Here is a 23940-nt window from a genome sequence, read left to right on the forward strand (position 1 = left end):
GCCTGCTTAAATAAAGCTTAAATACATTGTGTACTTCATTCACCAGGATGGTCTATACTTGGTCACCTCCTTTCCCCCCTCTACACTATACTTTTTGCCTAAAATAAGCCATTATCAAGCTCTCAAAGCTTTGCAACACAAAGCGTTGTTATAGCCTTTCTGCTTATAGCTTATTTTTGCAGAATGTTCACCTATTTTGACAAGCCCATGCCAGGGTTCATTTTAATTTATTTTACCTTTATTGAGGTAAATTCTCAACAAAGACTTGGTTTGGACAGTATAGCAGCAACATCAACACAGTTACAGACAGTACATTCAATAAAGAGACACAAAAGAAGCAGTCCAAGTACAGTTGCAACTCAGTACTACTGAATTTCTATCTATCAGTATTACTACTGTATATACATCAACTTAATCATAATAATAATCATCTTGACATTCTTTGAATATTGTTGTCATTTCTAACACCACAAACCTTGTATGGGGTCCTTGGTACAAAGTATTTTCAGATGGGGGTTCTGTAGCCAAATACACATGAATTTATAGCCTTGACATTAAAAAGTTTGAAAACCACTGCTGTAGTGAGTTCCAGGATTATTTTATTTATTTTTCACCTGTTCTGTACTACAGATTGCAGGGGGGCAGAGAGAGTAATGGAGCCCTGGGAGCACCACAGGCTACAGTCACACTGTTTGCGTGACATGTAACCTGATAGATAACTAGTGGGCAGCAGTCCAAGCATGGCATGGCATCAGACCTTCTTCACTGCCAGTCTGAAACTGCAGTGGTCAGGGCTTTTCATCACCTTTAGGCATGTCCGTGCTCCCAAGTGCTTTATTATTATACACTCTGCCCTGGTTTTCTTGGAGGCTGCTGTTGCTGTCAGTACACTGGACACTGCAGAAGGAAGAAAAAGGATCTGAGCTTGCCCACTAAACTGCACCACTTCTCCTGAACAGGGTCTCGTCTTCTCCCAGGCCCCTCGGCTCACACCTATAAACAAATAGAATACAGACAAAATGTCCAAGCAATAACACATGGTTACGAAGCTTAATAAACATGTACTTTCCTGTAGCAACTAGAGTGAAACTGTAACAAAGAAACTACAACATTAAGAAGTTTTAAAATCTATGTATAGCTATAGCTAGTCTATGGCTATAGCAATGCGATGCATACTATATGGCTAGCTGTAGGGTATTTGTTTAACTGTTATCAAAGCCATTGGGTAGAGGAAAAGTATGGTGAAAAGCAATAAGCTGTAAGAGATAAGTTACAGCTGGCTAAATCAATTTACAAAATCACAAGCTAGCAATTATTAGTTGTATTAGTTTCAAATGAAATAAAAATGGGAACCGAACTTATGCCATTCCCAACCAAATTGTCCAATCATTCTACTAATAAAGCCAGCACGCAACCATTATTACGCTAACATTACTTACCAAAGATATGTCTGAAGAACGTGAACAACATGTTGGTTGATTGCGACCGAAGGTTGCAGTATACCATGAGAAATGTCGTAGCTTGTCTGTCCGCCAGTCAGTCAGTCAGTACACATTTGTACAGTCTATTGGTTCCCTTGTCACTGTGACATCACAGGTGACATCATCTATGTAAAAGTCCATGGGTATTCCCCAGAATCTCTTTTATGCCCATATATGAAGATCCCTGATGTCATCGATATATATCACTGGCCAGATGGCCAAGCCATGGCCCATATCAGCCATGGCTGGTTCAGATAGGGATCTCCGTGTATGGGCATGAAATATATTATATGCATATGGATACATATTATTATTAATAAAGGATAAAATAAAATAAATAGATATATGGGCATTCCCAGAAACACAATCTGTTTTATGCCCATATATGGAGATTTCTGATGTCATCAATCCCTGGCCCTAACCGGCACAAGAGCCTGCTTTACTCTGATTTACATCCTACCTTCCACAAAAACGTTAATATTAAGTCCATATATGGATATGGATATACTAATAAAGGATAAAATAAATAAAATGTCCATATACAGTATGGGCATTCCCAGATGATGCCCTGTTAGGGTACCCCTTATTCCCATATATGCAGGCATCAAACCCAGGCCCTAACTCGCCTCCTATACTGTTATGGACACTAGCGGACATGTGCACCACCAACGCCATTGCATGTTCTTCTGGCCACTTATTTGCATAATGGTTTCGAGTAAATTACATACTGTACTGTCGGCCATGACTACAGTTTGTCTTAGTAGGCAGACAGGCAATAAATATCCTGTTGTTTTGCCTATTCAGCAAATGCAAGCACTGAAGGTCTTTCATGTTTTTCACTGAATTAATATTGCCAAGTTCATAAAGAGTTGAATCGATATATATTTCCAAATGTCCATTTCTGATAAGCTCGCTAGGCTTTGACTAATTTGGTTTCCAGTAAGAATTATTTATGCGACTGCATATATGCACATACAGTATGCACATGCAACATTTATGTTGACTGGGGAAATGCATCTCACGTTTATCCCCCTTTTTATGCCGTGCATAGAGGAAGTGTTTCTAAAACTTTGCCATGGACCCCCAAATTGATATATATTTGGCCGCAGACCGCTCAGGTCTTGTGCCAGGGACCTCTATGATGAGAAGGTTTATGTTAAAGAAAAAGAGGTGATAAAGGGTATATTCTTGATATATTTAAAAACTAAAATAGCAGATGTACAAGCTCGCCGTTTTGTTTTGGTTTTCGATCCCCCGGTCGTGAACTCACCATAAATATCTTGATTTCCATTGGCATAGAGTGGGGATTTTGGCCGAGTCATCTTCCCCCTGTGGCGCTTTGCATGCGTGATCCGTGCACATCGCGGTAAACAAATGTAATCCCGTCGATATGAAGACCCCGTGACAACTTTGATCTGGTCGAAAACATCCCTGAGATGCGCTATGCTAACGCTTCCTCCTCCAATGAAAGTGAACGGAAAATTTGGTATAGAGAAGGGATAGTGACCAGAAGCACTTCCGGTTCATGTGCAGAGAAGAATGATGCAATTGGTTAGACGTGTGGTGAGACAGAGAAGGGGTAGCGATCGTTTTTTTTCGATCATTATCACTTATTTCATTTTTAATGACCTAGTCCGGAGAATTACGGTCGGCTTATTCGAGTACAGATGATGTCCGGTATATTACGGTTTTAATATTAAGTGGCTCCACGTGGCTGGGGAAGGGTTAAGTGTTTAAGTGGACAGATGGGTGGGCCACAAACACTTTTGAGGTTTCAAGTTGGGTATTAATCCAGAAAAGGTTGGGAACCAGTGCCACTCTGGACTTTTGTGTGTTGGGCCTATTTTGCACGATGAATCCATGAATAGAGAGGCTCGCTACATAAAAGACTAATCACTGCCAGTAAAGCCAAAGTGTAACTTCATTGAAAAGACACACTACTACGTTTTATCTACTACATCTACAAATCTATGCAGATCCTGACAATGATTCATCTTCCCTGAAGCATTAAAATAGTTGGCTGTCAGCCCGGAGGCTGTATAACCTACAGGACACTGTGACACCCATGCTCTCTCGCGCACGCACGCACGCACACACACACACACACACACACACACACACACACACACACACACACACACACACACACACACACACACACACACACACACACACACACACACACACACACACACACACACACACACACACACACACACACACACACACACACACACACACACACAATGCTGTAGCCTATGGGTTTTTAGCTTCAAAAACCCATATGTCTTAGCATGATGGTAAGACGTTAACGTAGAACAGTGTCAAACACTGCCTGACAGGCTCTGACTTGGAACCCTCAAGATAAGAGAAACAAAGGCCGGCCCAAAAGAAAGGCTGGCGGGATGTCCAGGCAGACACCAAGAGACTGGGATACACCTGGTCGCAGATAGAAAGAACGCCAGTGAGCGAGTAAGGGTGTCAGGCATAATTAAACCATTCAGGCCGAGAACACATTTTAGTGTAGTACAGTACATGTACATGTACAGTATGTAAAACATATTTGTTTTTGTAATTTTGGAATAATATATGACTTTATTCAGAAAAACTTAGGTCAGGCCTAAATGGTAAAGTTACCATAATAGCCTATACCCATTAAAAGTATATCTGCATGTTATATTTTTTCAACTCATTCTCTGCCAATCATGTCTTTTCCATGTGTTACACCGCCAAACACGCATATATAGTTTTTAATCGAAGAGCTTCATCTTGTGTAATACCATTGCAGCCACAGTCACTAGGGATCCACCAGATCAAGTGATCGCAAAATATCAGGCTCCGTCCATTTCCTTGTCATTTAATTTGGAAAAACTTGCTACAGTATATTGAACTGCCAATAACTGTAGAACGGAGGTTCGATTTGACTCACTTTTTCCGTGGAAGCACATCGATCGCACTGGAGATAAATATTCTGTGACTACTTGAAAAGGTAAGAAAAACGATCAGTCTTTCCGTTGCAGTTGAACACAGCGTTAGGGCACATCAAACAGTCACATATTGTCTTGCTGCTGGAAGAAACTTTCCTTGTGGCTTATTTCTCTCAGATGTGGGTGGGTGCCAAAGAATTGCTTTCTTCTTGCTTGAGATTGTACGTTTTAGCTCCTTTTCTGATCCGTGGCATCTTGCTTCCTTCTTCCGTCACAAACTTTGACTTTGATTGCAATCTGAAGTAGAAAGGTGTGCTCAGTGGAGTGCAAATCTCCATCAGGAGGCATGCCTCTGTCTCTGTCAACAGCACACGCACAGGCACACGTATGCACATAAATAAGCAGACAGACAGACACACACACACACACACACACACACACACACACACACACACACACACACACACACACACACACACACACACACACACACACACACACACACACACACACACACACACACACACACACACACACACACACACACACACACACGTGTACATACACAAACATGTTATTGTTTGCATGTTTCATTTAATTAAAGAAATACTAATATAATTTCTTTCTCACTCCGTCCCTGGTGAGCTGAAAACCTTTTTCTTTCAGTATCTGACTAACATCACCTTTACCAACAAGCCTAGTATACAGTAACTATATAACATTCCATTTGGTATAGGTGTGGTGTGGACTTTGCCATCCACTTGACTTCATAGTTATCATATACAGTAGTTATAGTACTTCGTGTGAACAACCCTTTAGGCTGCAGGCCCTGATCATCCTCAAAACATGTTATTTTGACCAACTCTTGGGAATGTTTTTGGACGTATATTTTCAACCTCTCCCTCTCCCATGTTGAGGTCCCCCATAGCCCTCAAGATGTCTAAAATTTAACCAGTACCCCAGCCGCATTCCAAGAAGGTATATCATGTCTCAGTGACTGGACTCCTGACCTCAACTTTATCGTGCTTTGAGAGGTTGCTGAGAGACTGTTCCATCAGACTACCTCACTGAATCCATGGTTATTTGCATGTCGTCCAAACAGATGCAATTGCTGTGGCTCTTCACACATAACCCTCTAGCTGGATGAGGGAAACAGATGTGTACAAAATGCTGTCTGTGGACTACAACACAATGGTTCCCAGCTCGATACAAAGCCTTGAGACATGCAGTATACTAGGCCCTGCACCCGACCATGCTGACAAGCTGCCATCACATGGTGAGAATGGGCAACATAACATCAGATTATCTGACCCTCAACACAGCTAGGAGGCCCTCAGGGCTGTGTGCCGAGTCATCACCTCTTACTCCCTGCACACACACAAAGTACAAGACTGCAGTTACCGCTGCGTCTTCATTGCCATTCATGAGTCTGAGGAAGATACGTCCGCATGGAAACGCCAGTCTGATGTATTTACTCTTTGTATACTTAGCAACTTAATAAAGAGGCTCATTGTCTGAGCTGCTCCAGTGTGTTCTTCCGCGCTTGATGTATACATGTGTGCGTGCGTGTGTGCGCAGCGCAAGCACACGTGCATGTGACAGCTACTGTAGTGCATCGCAAGGCAGACAGACATAGAGAATTGAGCATTACTGTGTGGATTCAGTCTCTTCAAAAGCCACTCTGCCGGCACACTGGCTCACGTGGGATCTCAGCAGAGATATCGCCTGCAACTCGCTCAGCTCTCCCGAGCCCGTTAGCTTGAAAAATACTGTTGACACAAGGTTGATTGATTCCTGGTGTGCGCCGGGAAACTTGCGTGGCACGTCGTCCCAAAAGTAATTAAGCACAAAATCCCAGGGCTGTCTGTCAGTGTTATATTCATTTGGCCTGCACTCCTTCTCTAGGAAGTCAAACGGAATATTAAGCACACTTAATATTTAGGTGGCGTTTTTATTGACGCACAGTGGAGACCACAGAAAAGATTCATTATGTCTTTCACTCGAGCCTCGATAATAGGAACAGTTATTATACCGGAGGTGGCAGGAATATTAACACAACCACAATGACGATTACATTAATGTTTATAATAATGGTATTGTTGTGAAGAAAACAAACTACTATATGTTAGACAGTGGCAGCATGGCACTTTGAGACATTGTAGATCTTGCACTTCACACCGACAATATACTTTGTTGACCAGAGTCCCATTTTTTCACTCTGCACCCAATATCCTCACCGAAAATAGCCGCTCTACAAGCTCACAACGCAACGCGGTATGAGCTTGTTGTGTCAGCTTGCTGTCGTGAGCACACACACTAGTATTGTTTCATAAACACTTAGAACAATAGGTAAAATCATGATGTTGTGTATAACCATACAAGCCAATCAGTTGAAGAAATTGCAGGATGATCAGGCTTTGACCTTTGCTTTTATGAAATATCTGAGATGGTCAGGGTTTTCTGGAAGATTGAATATGTATTCTATCACTAGTTTGACCATTTCAAATATTATTTCATCTTAAAATAACTAAGAACCAAAAATAGGACATCTAAAAGCTTACATGAACATGTAGCCATGAACATGAACCAGTCTACTCAACCAGGAAATGCCTGTTTCTCTTTCTTTTTTCAGTGAACTTAAGTACACCAACATTGTTTTTGTGAAGCACTTATATGCAGTAGCATAGGTGCATTAGGCATTAGGCCTACTTTACATTCAGGGAACATATCGTATGAGTGTTATAGCTAGTTTAGTCCCTCGGGACAGACTGTTGCCAAATTGTTGCCACAATTTTCAAATGCTTCTGAAATTGCCCTGAGGCGTCATGCCACTCCGCCGAATCTCCTTGTCCATGTGAGAGGGTGACCTGTTTTCTTATTAGGCAGCCTCTGTCTCTCGAGACAAGACTGTTGCCTCACGCAATTTCCTAACTCTTCCGTCATACAGTCTGTGTACATCGGAAGGGAAGCACTGCAACGGTTCAAGGATGTATGGCCGCATCGCCCTCGACTTCCGTTCAGTCTTCGTCGTTGCATAAATACTTTTTGCAGTGGTGTAAAGTAACTAAGTAAATGTACTTAAGTACTGTACTTAAGTACAATGTTGAGGTATTTGTACTTTACTTGAGTATTTCTAATTTTCAATACTTTTGCTTCTACTCCACTACATCTCAGAGGCAAATATTCTACTTTTACTCCATTACAATTATTTGAAAACTTTAGTTACTAGTTAATTTGCAGATATACATTTGTATTATATTATAAAACATACATGAACCACATTAGCCTAATCTTCTACATGTGCTATTTGAAAATAGCAGATCTACAAGCTCACAATGTGACGCGTTGTGAGCTTGTAGATCGGCTATTTTCAAACATTTTGTACTTTTACTTTTGGTACTTTAAGTACATTTTGATGCCAATACTTTGGTACTTTTACTCAAGTACATTTTGAATTCCAGACTTTTACTTGTAACAGTCTACTTCTACTTTGCAGTATTGATACTTTTACTTACTGTAAGTAAAGAATGTGAGTATTTTTTCCACCACTGACTTTTTGTGTTTTTTTTCATAAATGAATGCCCTACTTGATCACACTATACAAAAGCATCAACAGTAGCAGATCCACAAGCAGATCCACAATACAATGTATGCGTTTTGAGCTTGCAGATCGGCTACTTTTACTTAAATGTAAATCTTGAAAAGTAACCATCCGACAGAGACAACATGTTTTGTCTCTCCGCATCACACACTGGAAAGCCTTGTATCTCCAAGGGGAGGTGGGACATAGAACGCGGCTTTCCAGCCACCGCGGCTTCCGATTGGTCTGTGGTGCGGGGCGGGACAAATACACCAGTGTGTATTGGCTGGCTGATGACGTCACAGATTTCACAGATTTCATTGTCACAGATTTCATTGAAAAGCATCTGTCGTATTGGAGCCTTCAGTGTGCGAGCGTTTAATTCATCTTCTCCATCAACGATGGCTGAACATTTAGAATGTTTAAGTTCTTTCTTACCTGTGGTTCTCGTCCCAGACTGGCCCCTCCTCCTACGGCCACCACGGGAACGCCGGTCTGGGCGGAGACAAACTCCAACATGGGGGCCAGGGGGGCGCGGTTAGGGGGCGGCGGCCTCTCCTCCTCAAACACCAAACCCTATGGAGAAAGACACAGCACAATGCTGCTAAATGAATGTAGGAGTTGAGGCATTACATTTAGTTTGACTCGGTTCCACAGATGGATATTGTGAAAATAGCAGCTCCACCAGATACTGTAGATACCAGTTGTGAGCTTTTACCGTAGATCGGCTTTCTTATATTATTCTACAATTTGGATATGTTTGACCAGTTTTTATAGTATAGTTTATTGTCTTTCCTTCTCTTTTTTTTGGTTGTAAAAGTCCTTGATTCTAACTTCACTGTAATCTGGGGACCGAGAACCACTGCTGTACACTACGATAGACTTGGGCTGTCACGATCGTGGCATTTTACTTGACAATTAGTTGCCAGTAAGACGCCCTAAGGGCATAACAGGTCAGCTATATCCATATATGGAGTCTGAGGTCGGATGTAGAGGTATTGACCAGCTATGGAGATCTAGGTGATGATCTGTCTCCATGGATATCCAGGGTCTGATGAGGTCAGTGTTGTGATCTTCATATGGATATCCAGGTCAGCAGTCTTGATTTGCAAATGAATTTTGTCTTGGCCATATATGGGCATTGCCAAATAATATTGGCATTCCCAGGTATGCGCTTAATATTGATGACATTGGGACAGGGATCTCCATATATGGGCATAAAAGGGACATGGACGGAATTAATTTGCAAGTGTGACTAGTGTTGCGACGTCTGTTGCGCCAACCACACTGGTTAGACTGACACAATATGTCCATATATGGGTATTTCCAGATATGGGCTTAATATATTGATAATTGTGATTATTCTGTTTTTTTGGTCCTCAAATTACAAAGTACACTATACATAAAGATACATTATATATTTAACAGACAATTCAGAGCACACCAGCCAGACAAAAACAAACAAAACATACAATGATTACACAACAACAACAACAACAACAACAACAACAACAACATTACAATAGAATGTGGAAACTAGCCATTGGCTTTATGTTGGCAGAATAAATTTAAAAAGTACCATATGAGCTCCATAGCTTGTGATATTAACCACCGAGGACATGATTACACTGAGCTGCATCACTAGAAACGCCTCAGCAGTAAAACAATTGTTTCCCTAAGTTACGCTACAGCGCACCTGTCATCCACTCCTCTAATCCAATCCTAAATTAAAAATCGTTGCCCCTTTCAGTTCCATTTGTATGCTCTCAGAGCTAAATTAACACCCAGGGTTTTTACTGTGTAAGGTTTTTTTAGAGGACCATTTCCATGAATTATGTATCGCCTTAATGACCGTGTGCATGCACTCATTTTCAACGGGTAATGGCATGGTTGGCTTGTTCATTCCATTGTCTGAGGTCCCGAGGGCCTTGCAGTACATTCCCTGTAGGTAGAAACGTTATTATTATTATTATTAGCTGTTGGCATGGTCCTTCGCTAATTTATTTGCTGCAATTATGCATTCATAAATTCACTCATCCATGCGTTTGTTTATTTAGTTTCACTCGTTAAAATTAACTTCAGGTAATAAAACACATGTGCAAACGATGTGCTGTGGTGCTCATTCATTCCTTCCTTCCTTCCTTCCTTCCTTCCTTCCTTCCTTCCTTCACTCATTCATTCATTCATTCATTCATTCATTCCCTCAGAGCATGCAACATCTGGGTGACAGCAATTCATAGTGCAACTCTGTGAACAGCATATATCTTTGCCGTTCGGGCCAAAACCTCTTGTCGCCATATTCCTACTTGATCACACAAAAGCATCAATGTCGATCTGCTACTTTTGAATTTGGACATATAAGGTTTCCACCTGACAGAGACAATAGGCTGTTTAAGCTGCCCGTTTCTGCAACCGCAACGCGAGGCTGCACTACGGCTGCTATGGGGCTGTTAAGTATGACATCATTTTGTAGGCAGAGGAGAATTTCTGCCCCCAGTTTCCGTGAATCTTTTTACTATTTTTACTATTTACACATTTTTCTTCTCTTTGTTGTTGAAAGGAAAGTGTTAGAATTATACTTTAGTCGTTATTTTTGTCTCGGATCTGTTGAAATAGCGAGGCACAGAAAATGCTCTGGGGGCAGAGTTCTCCTCTGCCTACAAAATGATGTCACGGCTTAAAAGCCCCATGACGTAATCGCCGAAGCGGTCAAAATCGTTAAGCAAACAGCCGTTCAGTAAAACGGGTGGGACCCGTTTTACTGAACTCGTTGGTTCCCATCCATGGCGACGTGTCTATGCAGCAGACGTTGTAGCCACTACGTGGAAAGGGAGCTTCTGCCGTTGCAGAGACGGCTGCGACGACGGCAGGTTTATCTATCGAGCGCTGATCATTTCTGGTTACCGTTGTCATCTGCCGTAGCCGTTCAAAGCTTAAAGTCACTAATATGATCTCAAACCTCCATAACAACTAATACAATACTCTGCATTCTAAACTACATCAATCAATCCATCCATCCATCCATCCATCCATCCATCCATCCATCTGTCCATCCGTCCATTCAACCATCCATCCGTCCATCCATCCAGTAATACTGTTTTCATTGACGTTGTCTTTATGTTTCTGCAACAGGCGGGATGACCGTACAGTATAATAACGTATACTACGGTAAAACACAGATCCGTCATGTCGGGTATTTTCGGAATGCAGGGAAGACCCGTGAAGAGCTCTAATCTACAGTATGTACTGTATCCATTACAGGACATTTCCATGGATCCATCCCACTGAGCATTTCTTGGGCTATTAGACGTCTACAATATGTCTTAATGGCTAGGTATGATATAGTCTATGTATAGCCATTGAAAAGACGTTGTTTCAACGTCTTAACTAAAGGGCAGTTCATACTGTCTCCGACCACGGAACCTTTCGTCAGAGATTCACAACATCTGGGAGTGAAACTTTCTGAACTCAACTTCGGGGTAATGCTTTTCAGAAGTTGCGAGTGATGTCATCTTGTAGTTGAACCAGACCTTTTTCCGTCAAAAGGTTTGGTGGTTGGAGACAGTATTGACTGCTCTTCTAGCCGTCTAAAAAACGTTCACTTTTAGACCAGTTATAACCTCTTTATAGATAGACATCAAATAGCCATTATGGCTCACAGGGATTGTATTAACAAACCGGTTCTCTACTCCAGGACATATCCATGGATCCATTGTGTTAACAACTGGTTCACTTTTCATCTCCCTAGTAGCTGATCTAGATCAGAGGAGGAGAGTAAACCCTTGATATGGAAATACGCTCATCAATCACCTGTACACTCCTGTACTCATGTTGCTCCTGTACACTCATATTTAACGCCTGATATCTCACTTAATGTAGTTCAGATTTAAGCCCCGTGAGAATTGCTGTCAACCACGCCATGACTTTAAATTACCTGGCTTAAAAGACTTAAAAATAGAATGAATTGTTTATTAGATGTGGCTCAAACTAAAATAAATATGTTGTGAAGACTCTGTTTTGATCCACGGTTATTAGATATTCTTCAGTTGACGTAATAACAATGGTGTACATACTCATACTCATACATACTTTTACTTTATTGGAGTATTTCCAATTTTCAGTACCTTTACTTCTACTCCACTACGTCATAGGCAAATATTATACTTTTACTCCACTACAATTAGCCAATTTGAAAACTTTAGTTACTGGTTTCAATTATCATTACAAAACATACACTAACCACTTCTGCCCTACAGTATATACATTTCTGCCATTTGCAAATAGATTTTTATCCAATTTATCCATTTGAAAAGTTTATAAACGGGATATTCTGCACAATGAGTACTTTTACTTTTGGTATTTTAGTGCCCATGATGAAAAATATATTTAAAATAATATATATTGATTTTACCTTATTTCGGAGAGTAGGAGTAATCTGAGTAGATGTAATCTGAGTATGTCCTGGATTTTTTTTGCGATAGTATTTTCTTTCACTCAGAAAAATAACAACCGCGGCCATCAGTGCTTTTGTAACGGCCGGTAGAGAAGGGCTCCTTTTAAACATGAACGTGATTTAAAAGTTAGATTAGAATGCACATTTGTGAATCTCATAACACAGGCTCTCTTTGAGGAAACGCGACTTCCTGGTCACGTGATCTCCCATTGCATTTCGGGAATTGGAGTGTTTCTCTTCAGCCGCGGGTGCCTCGTACACTAAGCTACAGTTTAATGTAGCTTACTGTACAACGCGTCAAACGCGTCGTGGGTACTGGCCTGAGAGACATCAAAGAGTTTGACGTGTGGCATCCATTGTGTTAAGTACATTTTGATGATTTGATTCTTTTTGTCATTTTGAATTCCAGACTTCTACTTGTAACATTGTATTTCTACATAGCAGTATTGATACTTTTACGTTAGTAAAACATTGTATTTCCCCCACCAAAGTGTGCACAGTGTACCTGTAGAGGTGTCCCACCCTACAAGCACTAAGAGTTGAGGCATTACATTTTGTATAAAATGGTTTAAATAATAGCAGATCTACATGCTCGCAACGCCTCGCAACAATTTCTGCCTCTAATATTTAACATTTCGGTCAATTTTTAATTTTTAATTTTAGAGATATTAACCGATTTAGTGCCATTCCCGAGATATCTCGCGAAATTCCCTTTGATGTTCGCAGTGCCATTCCCGAGATGTCTCGCGAAAAGTAATATATTACTGTAACGGCGGTTATCCTACCGGGTACATGCGCGGAAGGTCCCGAGACGATCTCCCTCGCTGATTTATCATCATCACGGATCCACGAGCACAAAATAGTAATCCCATAACATTGAGGCAGACGGGGAATCTCATCTTTAATGTCCATTATCTCCAAACAACACTTTCAAAGTGAGGATGGCAATAGATGCTCGCTTATAAAACACATGTTGAAAAGCTCCGATCGGCCATTACACAACACGATGTGGACATGACCGCTTCCTGTGAATGACGCGATGACGTCAGACCGGAAGTGTTAACGCCTATGGACTTCTGGCCTTCAAAATAAGAGACTGGCCATTTATGGAGCCAGCGAGAGGCACTCTGGACATTTTAATCCGTTAATTTCTGGGGCACAAAATGGGTTAAAAAGTCCTTAAATTGTCAGATGCCCTCTATACATTTAAACTTTATGTTGTTTTGTTTACTGATGAGTGAGAAAATAATGTTGCACATTAAGTTAATCATCTGGGGACCCACCAAAATAATTTGGGGACCCCTCCTGGGGGTCCCGACCCATAGGTTGAGAACCACTGCAGTAGGCTATTACCTGTAGAGGTGTGGTGGCCAGCAGCTCACACAGCTGCAGCAGCAGGGACCCGGGGCTGCTCTCGTTCACAGACAGGTAGATGACGTTGGCGGGGCCCGACGGCGTGGACACCTGCTCCCCCTTCAGGGCGGCCAGGGTCGCTACAACGAATGACGACGCCGACGACGCTCCCCCTGCTGGCGAGGGCACGCCATTACCGCCGCCACCACCGACCTCTGCTGCAACCGGAGCTCCTCCTCCTCCTTCCACCGACGGCGTTACTCCCCTGGCTCCTCCTCCACCTCCGCCCGGACCGCTCCCGGGCCCGGGCCCCAGCCCCGGGGGGTCCCCTCCTCCGCCTCCTCCTCCTCCTCCCACCACGGCCACCGTCTCCGGGAGCAGGGAGGAGCCCGAGAGCACCACAGCGATGTTGACGCCCCCCGAGTCCCTCTCTCTGTCCCGGGGCCGGTGCAGCAGGGGAGGCGAGGGGCGGCCGGGCCCCGTGCAGGCCAGCACGGCCAGCAGCAGAGAGAGGGCCGGCCGCGGGCCCGGAGCCATCCGCTGCGGCTTGGGACTTTTGGGGGAGGAAGGAGGGGAAGGGAGACGGGGAGGGGGGTCAGGCGCGGGGAGCGGTGGTGGGATTGCAGAGTGGAGGAGACCGGGGGCTGGGGTTCTACGATGTGAGGGTGAAGCCCCTCTGGAGAGAGTCTGGTTGGGTTGGGTTGGGGTTCCTGGGACGACTGGGGGGGGGCGAAGGAGAGAAGCGGAACGGCGGCTTAGCTGCGCTTCACTTCCTGATGTGGAGAGGAGAGCCTGGAGGAGAGGAGAGAAGAGAACTTCAACTTCAAAGTGCTTATTTTGCCTTTCGGAACTCTGTGCAGTGGTTAAAAAGACAACATACATTCACAGTACATAAATGCTCAATATAATTTAAAAAAGCACTACCTACATTTAAAACTAGTTAATAAAAGCATAATATATTCCCCCACCACAGTGTGCACCGTGTAGAGGTGTCCAAACCCTACAAGCACTAAGAGTTGAGGCATTACATTTTGTATAAATAAACAGGTTCTATCGTGAAAATAGCAGATTTACATCCATAATGAAGCGAGAGAAGAGAAGAGAAGAGAAGAGAAGAGAAGAGAAGAGAAGAGAAGAGAAGAGAAGAGAAGAGAAGAGAAGAGAAGAGAAGGCTGAGTGATGTGATGTGATGTGACTTGACTTCATATCAATATCCTTTGGCTGGATTACAATAGGACCAACCCTATGAAGGAGTTTAAATACTGTCCTGGGGTCAACTAAGTAATAGGGAAGAAGGCAGGGTGGAACGGATGGAGTGAAAGTGTCAGGACTCAGGAGGGATTTGTGACAGAATGGTAGTGAGACCTGCCATGCTGTAGGGTTAGGAAACAGTGGTACTGACGAAAAGACAGGAGGACAGAAGATCTGGAGGTGGCAGTAGTGAGGATGCTACCAGGTTTTTGGTTAAAACAATTAGAGGCGAGGTCAGGATGTAAAAAAATAAAAAATAAAAAGGAGCCTTCGTTATGATTAATGAACGATTATAAACAAAATTGTGAAAATAGCTCATCTACACGCTCATAATCCATGGCAACACACCGCGAGCTTGTGGGTTGGATATTTTAGATATTTTTGCACGCAGCCAACATTGTACAACTAAGTACAATACAGGGTTTAAGTAGTTAATCGGCGTCGCACTGATTGATTTAGATGATTATATATAAAGAAAATATACAAAAAGTTTATTCATTGAGGAAGGGATGATGGAGGGGGGGGTACTTCTCGATTATTCTATTAATATGGGCCAGCTTAAGTCAGTTATTGGTTCTAAATGTTGTTGTGATATACAGTATTTTCAGTTAATTGCCCAGCCCTAATTGAGAAGAAACAAAAGACCTCATTAAAACACGCAAAGGTAACATCACAGACAGTCCAAGGAACATTCCAGTTTGCATACAAAAAGGACAAGTGCAATTCCTAGTGGAAGGAAATGGGAAGTAATTCCGGTTAATAATTCAATAATGTCGAGGCATAGGGGATAAAGCATAGGGCGCAAAAGGAGGGAAATGATATGCTAATATAAGTCTATCTGCCTCAGCAGCAGAGAATGTGTAAGGCGCTTCATGCGGATCAACAGAACATTATAATTTTTCACACCCCGAGTGGAGCCTTTCCCCCCTTACAATGCTGCTGTCAATTGTAAGGCAGAAAATCTCCCCCATATCCAGCGGAAAACCACCCATGGGTGCTCTCCTTCACCTTTAGCATCCTCGGGTGATTCATTGGCTACGGAGCGGCTCCACTCTTTATGCCCCATGACAGCTTTTTGAGGGTGTAGAGAACTCTCCATGGTTCATGAAACCATCGCCATAAAGGCCCTGCTGCTGATTCATTCCAGCAGGAATTTAATGACGGGACATCAGTCCTGCAAGTTTGCCTCGCTGCTTGCCTATTGGCAGTGGTGGGAAAAGTTCACATGTTGTACTGCAAAAGTGTCAATACTGCAATGGGGAAATACTCTGTCAGAAGTAAAGTCCAGAACTTTACTTGAGTAAAAGTAGAAAGGTGTTGGTAAAATACCAACAATAGAAAGTACTCGTTATGCAGAAGGTCCCATTTCACAAGTTTTCAAATGTATAAAATGTGTAAAAAAAAACTTTTGAAAATAGCAGATCTACAATCTGCAGATCGCAACACATTGTGAGCTTGTAGATTGGCTATTTTCAATTGGCTGAAATGTGTATAGGGCTGAAGTGGTTAATGTATGTTTTAATACAAATCTACAAAGTAATTCCTGAGAGAATCTTTTTGGTAATCAAACAAGTGAAACCGAAGGTTAAGGAATAAAGTCTTGTTATGACTACAAAGTTTTTTTTACGCATGAAAATTTTTCAATAAGGAAACGATTATGGCAAACTGCAATTGTGATTATCTCAAATAATCGCAATTAGGCGATTATGTAATAATTGTGACAAGCCTATTAAGGAAGAATAAATCGCAAATAGCAAAGCATTGTTCTACTTTGGTAACTAGAGCAATTCCCTCTATACCAGGGGTCTCAACATTTTCAGGCCAAGGACCCCTTAGTTGAGAGAGAGAGATTGATGAAGCAGGGACCCCCAAAAACTTTTCATAGATTCTGTAATAGTTTCATTGTTTGACAGCAAGATCATCAGTGTATTTTGGATTCATGTCAATTTGTATTTTCAGATATGTAACCACTTGAACCAATACAAAGTCAATACTTTATGAACTTGATCTTTCATTCTGTCCTTAGTCAGCTCTTTTTCCCCTCTAGTCTATACCAAACCTCTTTGCTGAAAATAGCCGACCTACAAGCCCGAGGCGTTGTGAGATTGTACATCGGCTATTTTTGGCAAAGGTTCTCAGAATATGGACACTAGGGTTCAAGTTGTTAATATAAAAAAATAAGAACAAAATTCCTCAAAGATTTGGAGGACCCCCTGTAGTAACTCTGAGGACCCCCTAGGGGTCCCGAACCCCCTGTTGAAGACCCCTGCCCTATATGATGTAAAACAAAGCTGAGCAGACATTATGCAGCACTGGTCCCCAGGACCCAAGTGCAGAACCAATGTGCTTTAATTTCCCCCGCTGAGTGAAATTGAGCACCACCGCTATAGACCATAATGACCTATGAATAAAATAGAAGAGCCCATAAATCCGATGGTACATATCCCATCAAAACCATTTCCCCCTCTTTATTTCACCCAAAGAATAAGGCGGGGAGATCAATCGTTGCAGATGGGCCATCCCGTGAAACAAAGACCCCTCTTCAAGAGATGCATAAAAACAGCAGTATAGTGCATAATAATAGTAGTGCAGCGGTTCCTAAACTTTTCTGGATCAGGGCCCACTTGAATAACTTTGTGGCCCACCCATCTGACCACTTAACAGCCACTGTGTTAAATGAAAAAGAGTTGGTGAAAAAGAAATTCTGAGATTTATATATATATATATATATATATATATATTATATATATATATATATATATATATATATATATTTGTGTGTGTGTGTGTGTGTGTGTAAATTATATAGGATTGTTAACAAAACAATCTAAAGATGACTTCCCACTTCATCCCAGGGGCGTCAATTGGGTATGGCCGGGGTATGCAGCTGCCATACCCTGGGTCCAGGGGGGGAATAAAAGTTACTTTTAAATATAAATCCATGAATGTCTCTTTGTCTATCTGCGCTGGTTATTATGTTGTTAAATTACAGTAAAATAACTACAAATGCAACATTTTACAAAATGGTCACTTTAACAAGGTATTATAATTATATTCTCCACACTTGTATTCTCCCCATCTTGACAAAATGGTATATTCCTAGGTTCTGCAGGTCAGCAGCACAGGTGCAATGCATTACTGTTAACTGTGGCACGTTTACTAACATTCCAAGTTTAGCTGCACTTGAACAACCGTTCCAGACTGCCATATCCAGCCCAAGAAAACGTAGAAACCCGGGGGAAAACGGACAAAACCCACGGACAAAATGCGGGCGTGCGCATGAGGACTCCCATCTTTGCCGTACCCTAACTTTTGCTGAACTGACGCCACTGCTTCATTCCCTGGCATGCAAAAGTAATCTCAAACGGCATTCTGCGGGGTTGGAAAGAGAAAAGTAAAAGTTTTTCCTCTGAGATGTGGTGGAGAAGTGTAAATTATTGAAAAAATGGATTTTCTTTTTACAGTACTTGAGCAAATGCCTGCCTGGGGTCTGGCTGGACCTCAGCAGGATAAGATAGGCTATAGCTATAGGAGCACCACTGCAGGGAATAAATGCACAAGAACAAGCAGAATAAGGAAGTAGGGAGGGAGGGAGAGAGAGAGAGAGAGAGAGAGAGAGAGAAAGTGGAGAGACACTGGAGAGAAGAGAAGAGGGAGAGATGCAAGGAGAAAATGGTAAAGAGCGAGAGATCAGCTGCAGTGGGAGCAGATACTGGAGAGACAGCCGCTGAGGATACTGTGAGTGAAGAAAGCCAATAGAGGTTCTGTGTGTGTGTGTGTGTGTGTGTGTGTGTGTGTGTGTGTGTGTGTGTGTGTGTGTGTGTGTGTGTGTGTGTGTGTGTGTGTGTGTGTGTGTGTGTGTGTGTGTGTGTGTGTGTGTAGATACAGTATGTACCAGTGTGTGAGAGGCATGTGACAAGATTACTGTATATGTGTGTAAGCGTGAAATCAATCTAGCGAGTAAATTGCAGTGTGTGCGTGCGTGCGTGTGTGCGTGCGTGTAAGTGCCAGACCATCCTGTGGAGTGTAAAGCACAATTAGCACATGTGGGAAACCCACATACGGAAGCACATATGGTACTGCTTCTCAAAGTGTAGGTACCGGGAGCCCCAGGGGTCCTCGAGGGGTTTCCAGGGGGTCCCCAGCTTAAAATCACTGTAACCACGTTAACCCTACAGTATATACTGTACATCAATACGTGTACATACATATAATGTACTATTTTCAAAAAGAGGTTAAAAAAAGTATATATTTTGAAACATTAACAACACAATACTTGGGTTAGGGGTTACCTGGGACAAAATATTTCCAGATGAAGTGTCTATGGCTAAATACCAAAGTACAGTATAGGGTAAGTGATATTTCTTGGTTAAAATAATTGTTAAAAATTGCTTTATATTCTGATAGTGTATCATTGCTATTAAGCAGGGGTCTTCAACGTTTTCAGGCCAAGGACCCCTTGTGAGAGTTAGATGAAGCAGGGACCACCTCTACATGTTGTATAAAACTGTGTTGCTGACTGTGTCATCAGTAGATGTTGGATTCGTGTTAATGTGTTTTTTCAGACATTTAATCACTGAAATTTTCGATACTTTTTAAATTTGACCTATCACTCGGTACTTGGTCTGCTCTTTTTTTTACCTCCACACCCAACCTATTTGCCGAAAATAGCCGATCTACAAGCTCGTAGAACTTTAGGCCAAAGTTCTCCTCAGAATAGGGAAGAATTATCCTATCACACAAAGATTTGGCGGCCCCACTGTAGTAAATCTGAGGACCCCCTATAGGGGTCCCGGACCCCCTGTTGAAGACCCATGCCATAAAGTGTTTGCTCAGTAACAGGGGAACTCCCCGACCGCTCCTCCAGCTCTTGATTAAACAGAAAATGCATTGTCAGCTCGGTGTACCAATTTGATCCAATCAGCGGAGAGATCTCACACAGGATGCGATTAAACGAGTGGAATTGGAAGTGATGACACACAGAAATGAGCAGACAAAATTGGATCTGGATGATTGGAAACTTTCTCCTGATTGGCTTAAGATTGGCCAACCACCTGAAAACGTATTTTCTGTTTAATAGAAATCTGGAGAGAGACGTCGAGACAGTCATTAAATTATTGGCTTATAGGAATGCGACAAAAAAGAAAAGAAAAAGGTAATTGAATTCAAAGCTTCATGGGGTGTGTAATTGATTACTCCTTTAATTTGGGGGTCCTTGAGATGAATACGTTTGAGAACCATTGACGTTCTTGTACAGCACGTCATAGCATGGAGGTTTGGTGCCGCAGTTGTTAACACAGTGGACACAGGGAGAGATGGAATCGAATGAGTCTTCCCCTCATTTCCGGCGCTGTCATTGTTGCACCGTGGTGGAAGCTAATAAAGCTAGCAGTCAATATCTGACAGGGTGTCGCTTCCCCTTTCCCCTCACCGTCTACTCATGACAAAAACAGCCTGGCTGTCTCATCCCTGTGGCTGTTTCCAACCACAGTGTTTCCCCTAACCCAAGAGGTCCGGGCTCTCCCCTTGGGGGAAGGTGCCAAAGATCATAGCGGGTGGGGGGCGTGATGATGTGTTCACACCGTTGTCGGGTGCAAACCTTGTATCTCCAAAACCGTTTTGAAAATGATTTAAAATAGCTGATCTACAAGCATACAACAAGGCATCGGTGTGCTTGTAGATCTGCTATTTTACATTTATTTTTCATCATTCATTATTTTAGTGATCTGAAATGTTTTGCTTTTAGTCTAGTTTTAGTTGACAAAATATCATGGTGATTTTAGTCGACTAAATCTAGAGTTGGTTTTGTCTAAAAAACAATATGTTGGCGGGCCTTGATGGCGTCATAATGCCTGATTTTACTTGTTTGTTGTTTACTTGACAATGAATTGTCTTTTATATTTAGTAAATTGATAGAAAATAAGCAATTTCTTTGGGTGAACTATTCATTTATGGTCATAAGCATGCATCCAGCTGGCGAGAAAAATATAAAGTAAATTAAAGCCCTGGGGTTAAAAAGAACATGGAAGTAGCAGATAGAAGTCATTCGTTTTTTGTGTGGTGTGTGGAGATAGAAGATGTGGAAATGGTTTAAACAACACTTTTGTAGCCTTTGTCGTTTTTGCAGCTTTTTATCTGCAGTTGATGCCAGCTCAGCTCAGCTTCAATTAGTATCTTTGTACTGTATTGTAGCAGCAGCTACAAACGCTGTTATTCTCACGTTGCTTCCATTGAAAATGAACAGCAGACTGTATAGCTTTGTATCTGACCAGTGTGAACACAGCATGGGGTACAGTAGTCCAAAAATATTAAACACCTTGAACAAAATGATCGTTTGCCTTTCATCCACTTTCAACCTGCTGGACTCCATGTTTTGGGCACATTGTCAAAAACAAATCAGAAATGTTCAAAAGATGTCAAGAGAAAAAGAATAGCAAAAATAGCAAATCTACAATCTCACAATACGTCGCAACACGACATGTTGTTGACCCCCAGAAGAGAAGATTAGAAAATTCAAATGTATTCTTTTTTCAAACTCTTTCAAGAAAATGCTCAATAATAGCAGTATGTACAAGCTTGTAGCGTGGCACGCTATATGACACGCTGTGACACGCTGTGAGCTTGAATATCTGATTTTGTTTTTAATAGCCATAGAATATGGATAAAAGGCTTTAATATGCGTTTTGCCGGGGACCCCCTGGAACACTCCCTCAAGGACCCCATGGGGGTCCCCGGACCCCACTTTGAGAACCACTGTACCACGATCTCTCAATGGAATGGAGTGTAGGGAGACCACCGGCAGCCACTGCCAGACGTCCAGTAACTAGATAGATTTTAACACACTCCTATAAAACTCTAAGATTAGCTGAAATAACGTTGTGTTCATTAAAATAAGTTCCGGGGTGACAGCTTTTTAAATGAGAAGAGCAAACGAAGAGAAGCGAGAGAAAAGAAATGACTTTCATGAAGTCGTCTTCGAGGGGCTAATGATGGTCTTTAGAGGAGCAGAAATGCCTCTGTACTTTGGAAATGGTTCTGTTTCATTTCTTCCTTCTTTTCATTCTTTCTTTGAACAAATGATGATGAGACGGAGGAGACAAGGAACACCAAAAAGAGGTGGAATGATTGATTAGCACACGGGTGACTAACCGGTCATTTTGGCCGATTTTGAGATCACAAAGTGCAATAACTCTCCCCGTGAAGGTCTCAGAAATGTCCCCTTCCATGACTTTTCCTAAATACTCAAGACATAATTATGTTCTCGTTTTTTTCCCCCCTTCTGAAACGTTTCCTAAGTATGAAATAATATATGATTATACCACTCTGACTGCATTTATCAGTCAAATTGACAGGTAAATTATCTCAATGTTTTGCCCAGGAGAGCATCACCTCGATTGTCTGGATTTAGAAGTCGAGTCAAAGATCGGGTCAAAGATATTCAAAGACTTGCACGCATTTTCAAGATTTCAAAAAAAATAAATTGCAGATCTGCTGTGAGCTTGCAGATATGTTATTTTTCAATAGTTAAAGCATAAACTAATTTAAAGTGTTAAAGTGGTTAAAATCTAACATGACTCGGGTGCGTTCCAGGTATTTGAGGGTTAACTCTCCTACTGCCAGATTATTTATTTATTTATTGGGTCTGGTGCCATCAAAAAGCGGCTTACCTTTGCGACGTTATAGTAGATAGACAGACATTTATTTATTTATTTATTTATTTTTTGATTGTGCAATAGTGCACTTTGGTCTGCCAGGCAGCAGAGGGCGGCGTCATGCGAGAATGAATGTGAATTTGCCTGTTATGTGTTGCCGTACATTCAGACCAGTCACTGGCCACAGAGCCTTACAGCCAGAGGAAATCAATAAGGAAGTGAATTGGTCTCCGTTGATGTTAACGCATAATGGATTTTTTACACCATCACCGCGGAAAATGTGTTTACAGTACACGGCGGCGCGACCCCTCATCAGCTTCAACAAGGTAAACGAACGAACGAACGAACGCGAACGAGCGCCGTATTGGCGCGGAGGTCTCTTGAGAATTGGGGCGAACAGGAACGTCCAAAGCAGTATAAGAGTTAAAGGACATTGATTCTCATCAGCAGACTGTGACTATAGAGTATAGCTACAGAAATTACTGCCTTGTTGTTTAGTTCAAGCGTTTCCTGCTTTAAGCGACATGTGGTGTGAAGAAGCAATCTGTTTATGTATAACTTTTACTTAAAGATTCCCCCCCCCCTCCCCCCCACAAGGTGGCAGCCTCGAGGAAGATACCCAAAATGCAAAGGGAATACATAATTGTTCATAACAACCACACCAGGGGGTCTAGTGAAATACTGTCAACCTCCTAGACACATGAAATAAACATAATAATAGATTATATATAATATACATAAGTAAAAGTAGAATACCACCATGCAGACATACCGTATTCAAAATAGTAAGTAACAAGGATTTTTTCAAATACTTGTAGTGGAATGAAAAGTACAATATTTGCCTCTGAGAATTGGTTAAGTATCAAGTATCGAAAAACACTGCTCGTGTTTTAGTCCAAGCCTTTTCTGCAAAGCCATCTAAATGTCAATCGTTACGCACGCGCACCCGCCCACACGCCCGCACGCACGCACGCACGCACGCACACACAGAGCTCTGGACAACTGTACAGTCCATTTCGTTTGTGTTATATAACACTAAAGAGTGTACAAATGGAAGTAAATGGACCCACAGGGGCCATACTGGGAGTTTTACTGCATGTGCATATTCTTTTGAAGATTTTGGCCCGCCTTGGAGGCATTTCTAAACAGTGTGCGTGGGCAATATGTGAGGACTGCCTGCCTGCATGCCAAAGACCTGCCTGGCAGCTGCCTGGACACTGGTGGGCAGATACAGTATCTGAGT

The 23940-nt window shown here is 42.1% G+C and overlaps 1 protein-coding gene across 1 annotated transcript in view; it reads right to left on the bottom strand.

Annotated features, from left to right (window-relative positions):
* LOC308293038 (uncharacterized protein) overlaps positions 1–14331 on the bottom strand; it is a gene marked incomplete at both ends in the record, with an annotated part of 240708 nt that extends 226377 nt beyond the window's left edge. The window contains 2 exon segments of the mRNA XM_080735468.1: positions 8427–8564; positions 13795–14331. Coding sequence (XP_080591594.1) covers positions 8427–8564; positions 13795–14331 — 675 coding nt within the window.
* Between the last annotated feature and the right edge of the window lie 9609 nt (positions 14332–23940).

Source organism: Nannobrachium achirus (assembly GCF_963921795.1).
Source record: "Nannobrachium achirus genome assembly, chromosome: 10".
NCBI lineage: Eukaryota > Metazoa > Chordata > Actinopteri > Myctophiformes > Myctophidae > Nannobrachium > Nannobrachium achirus.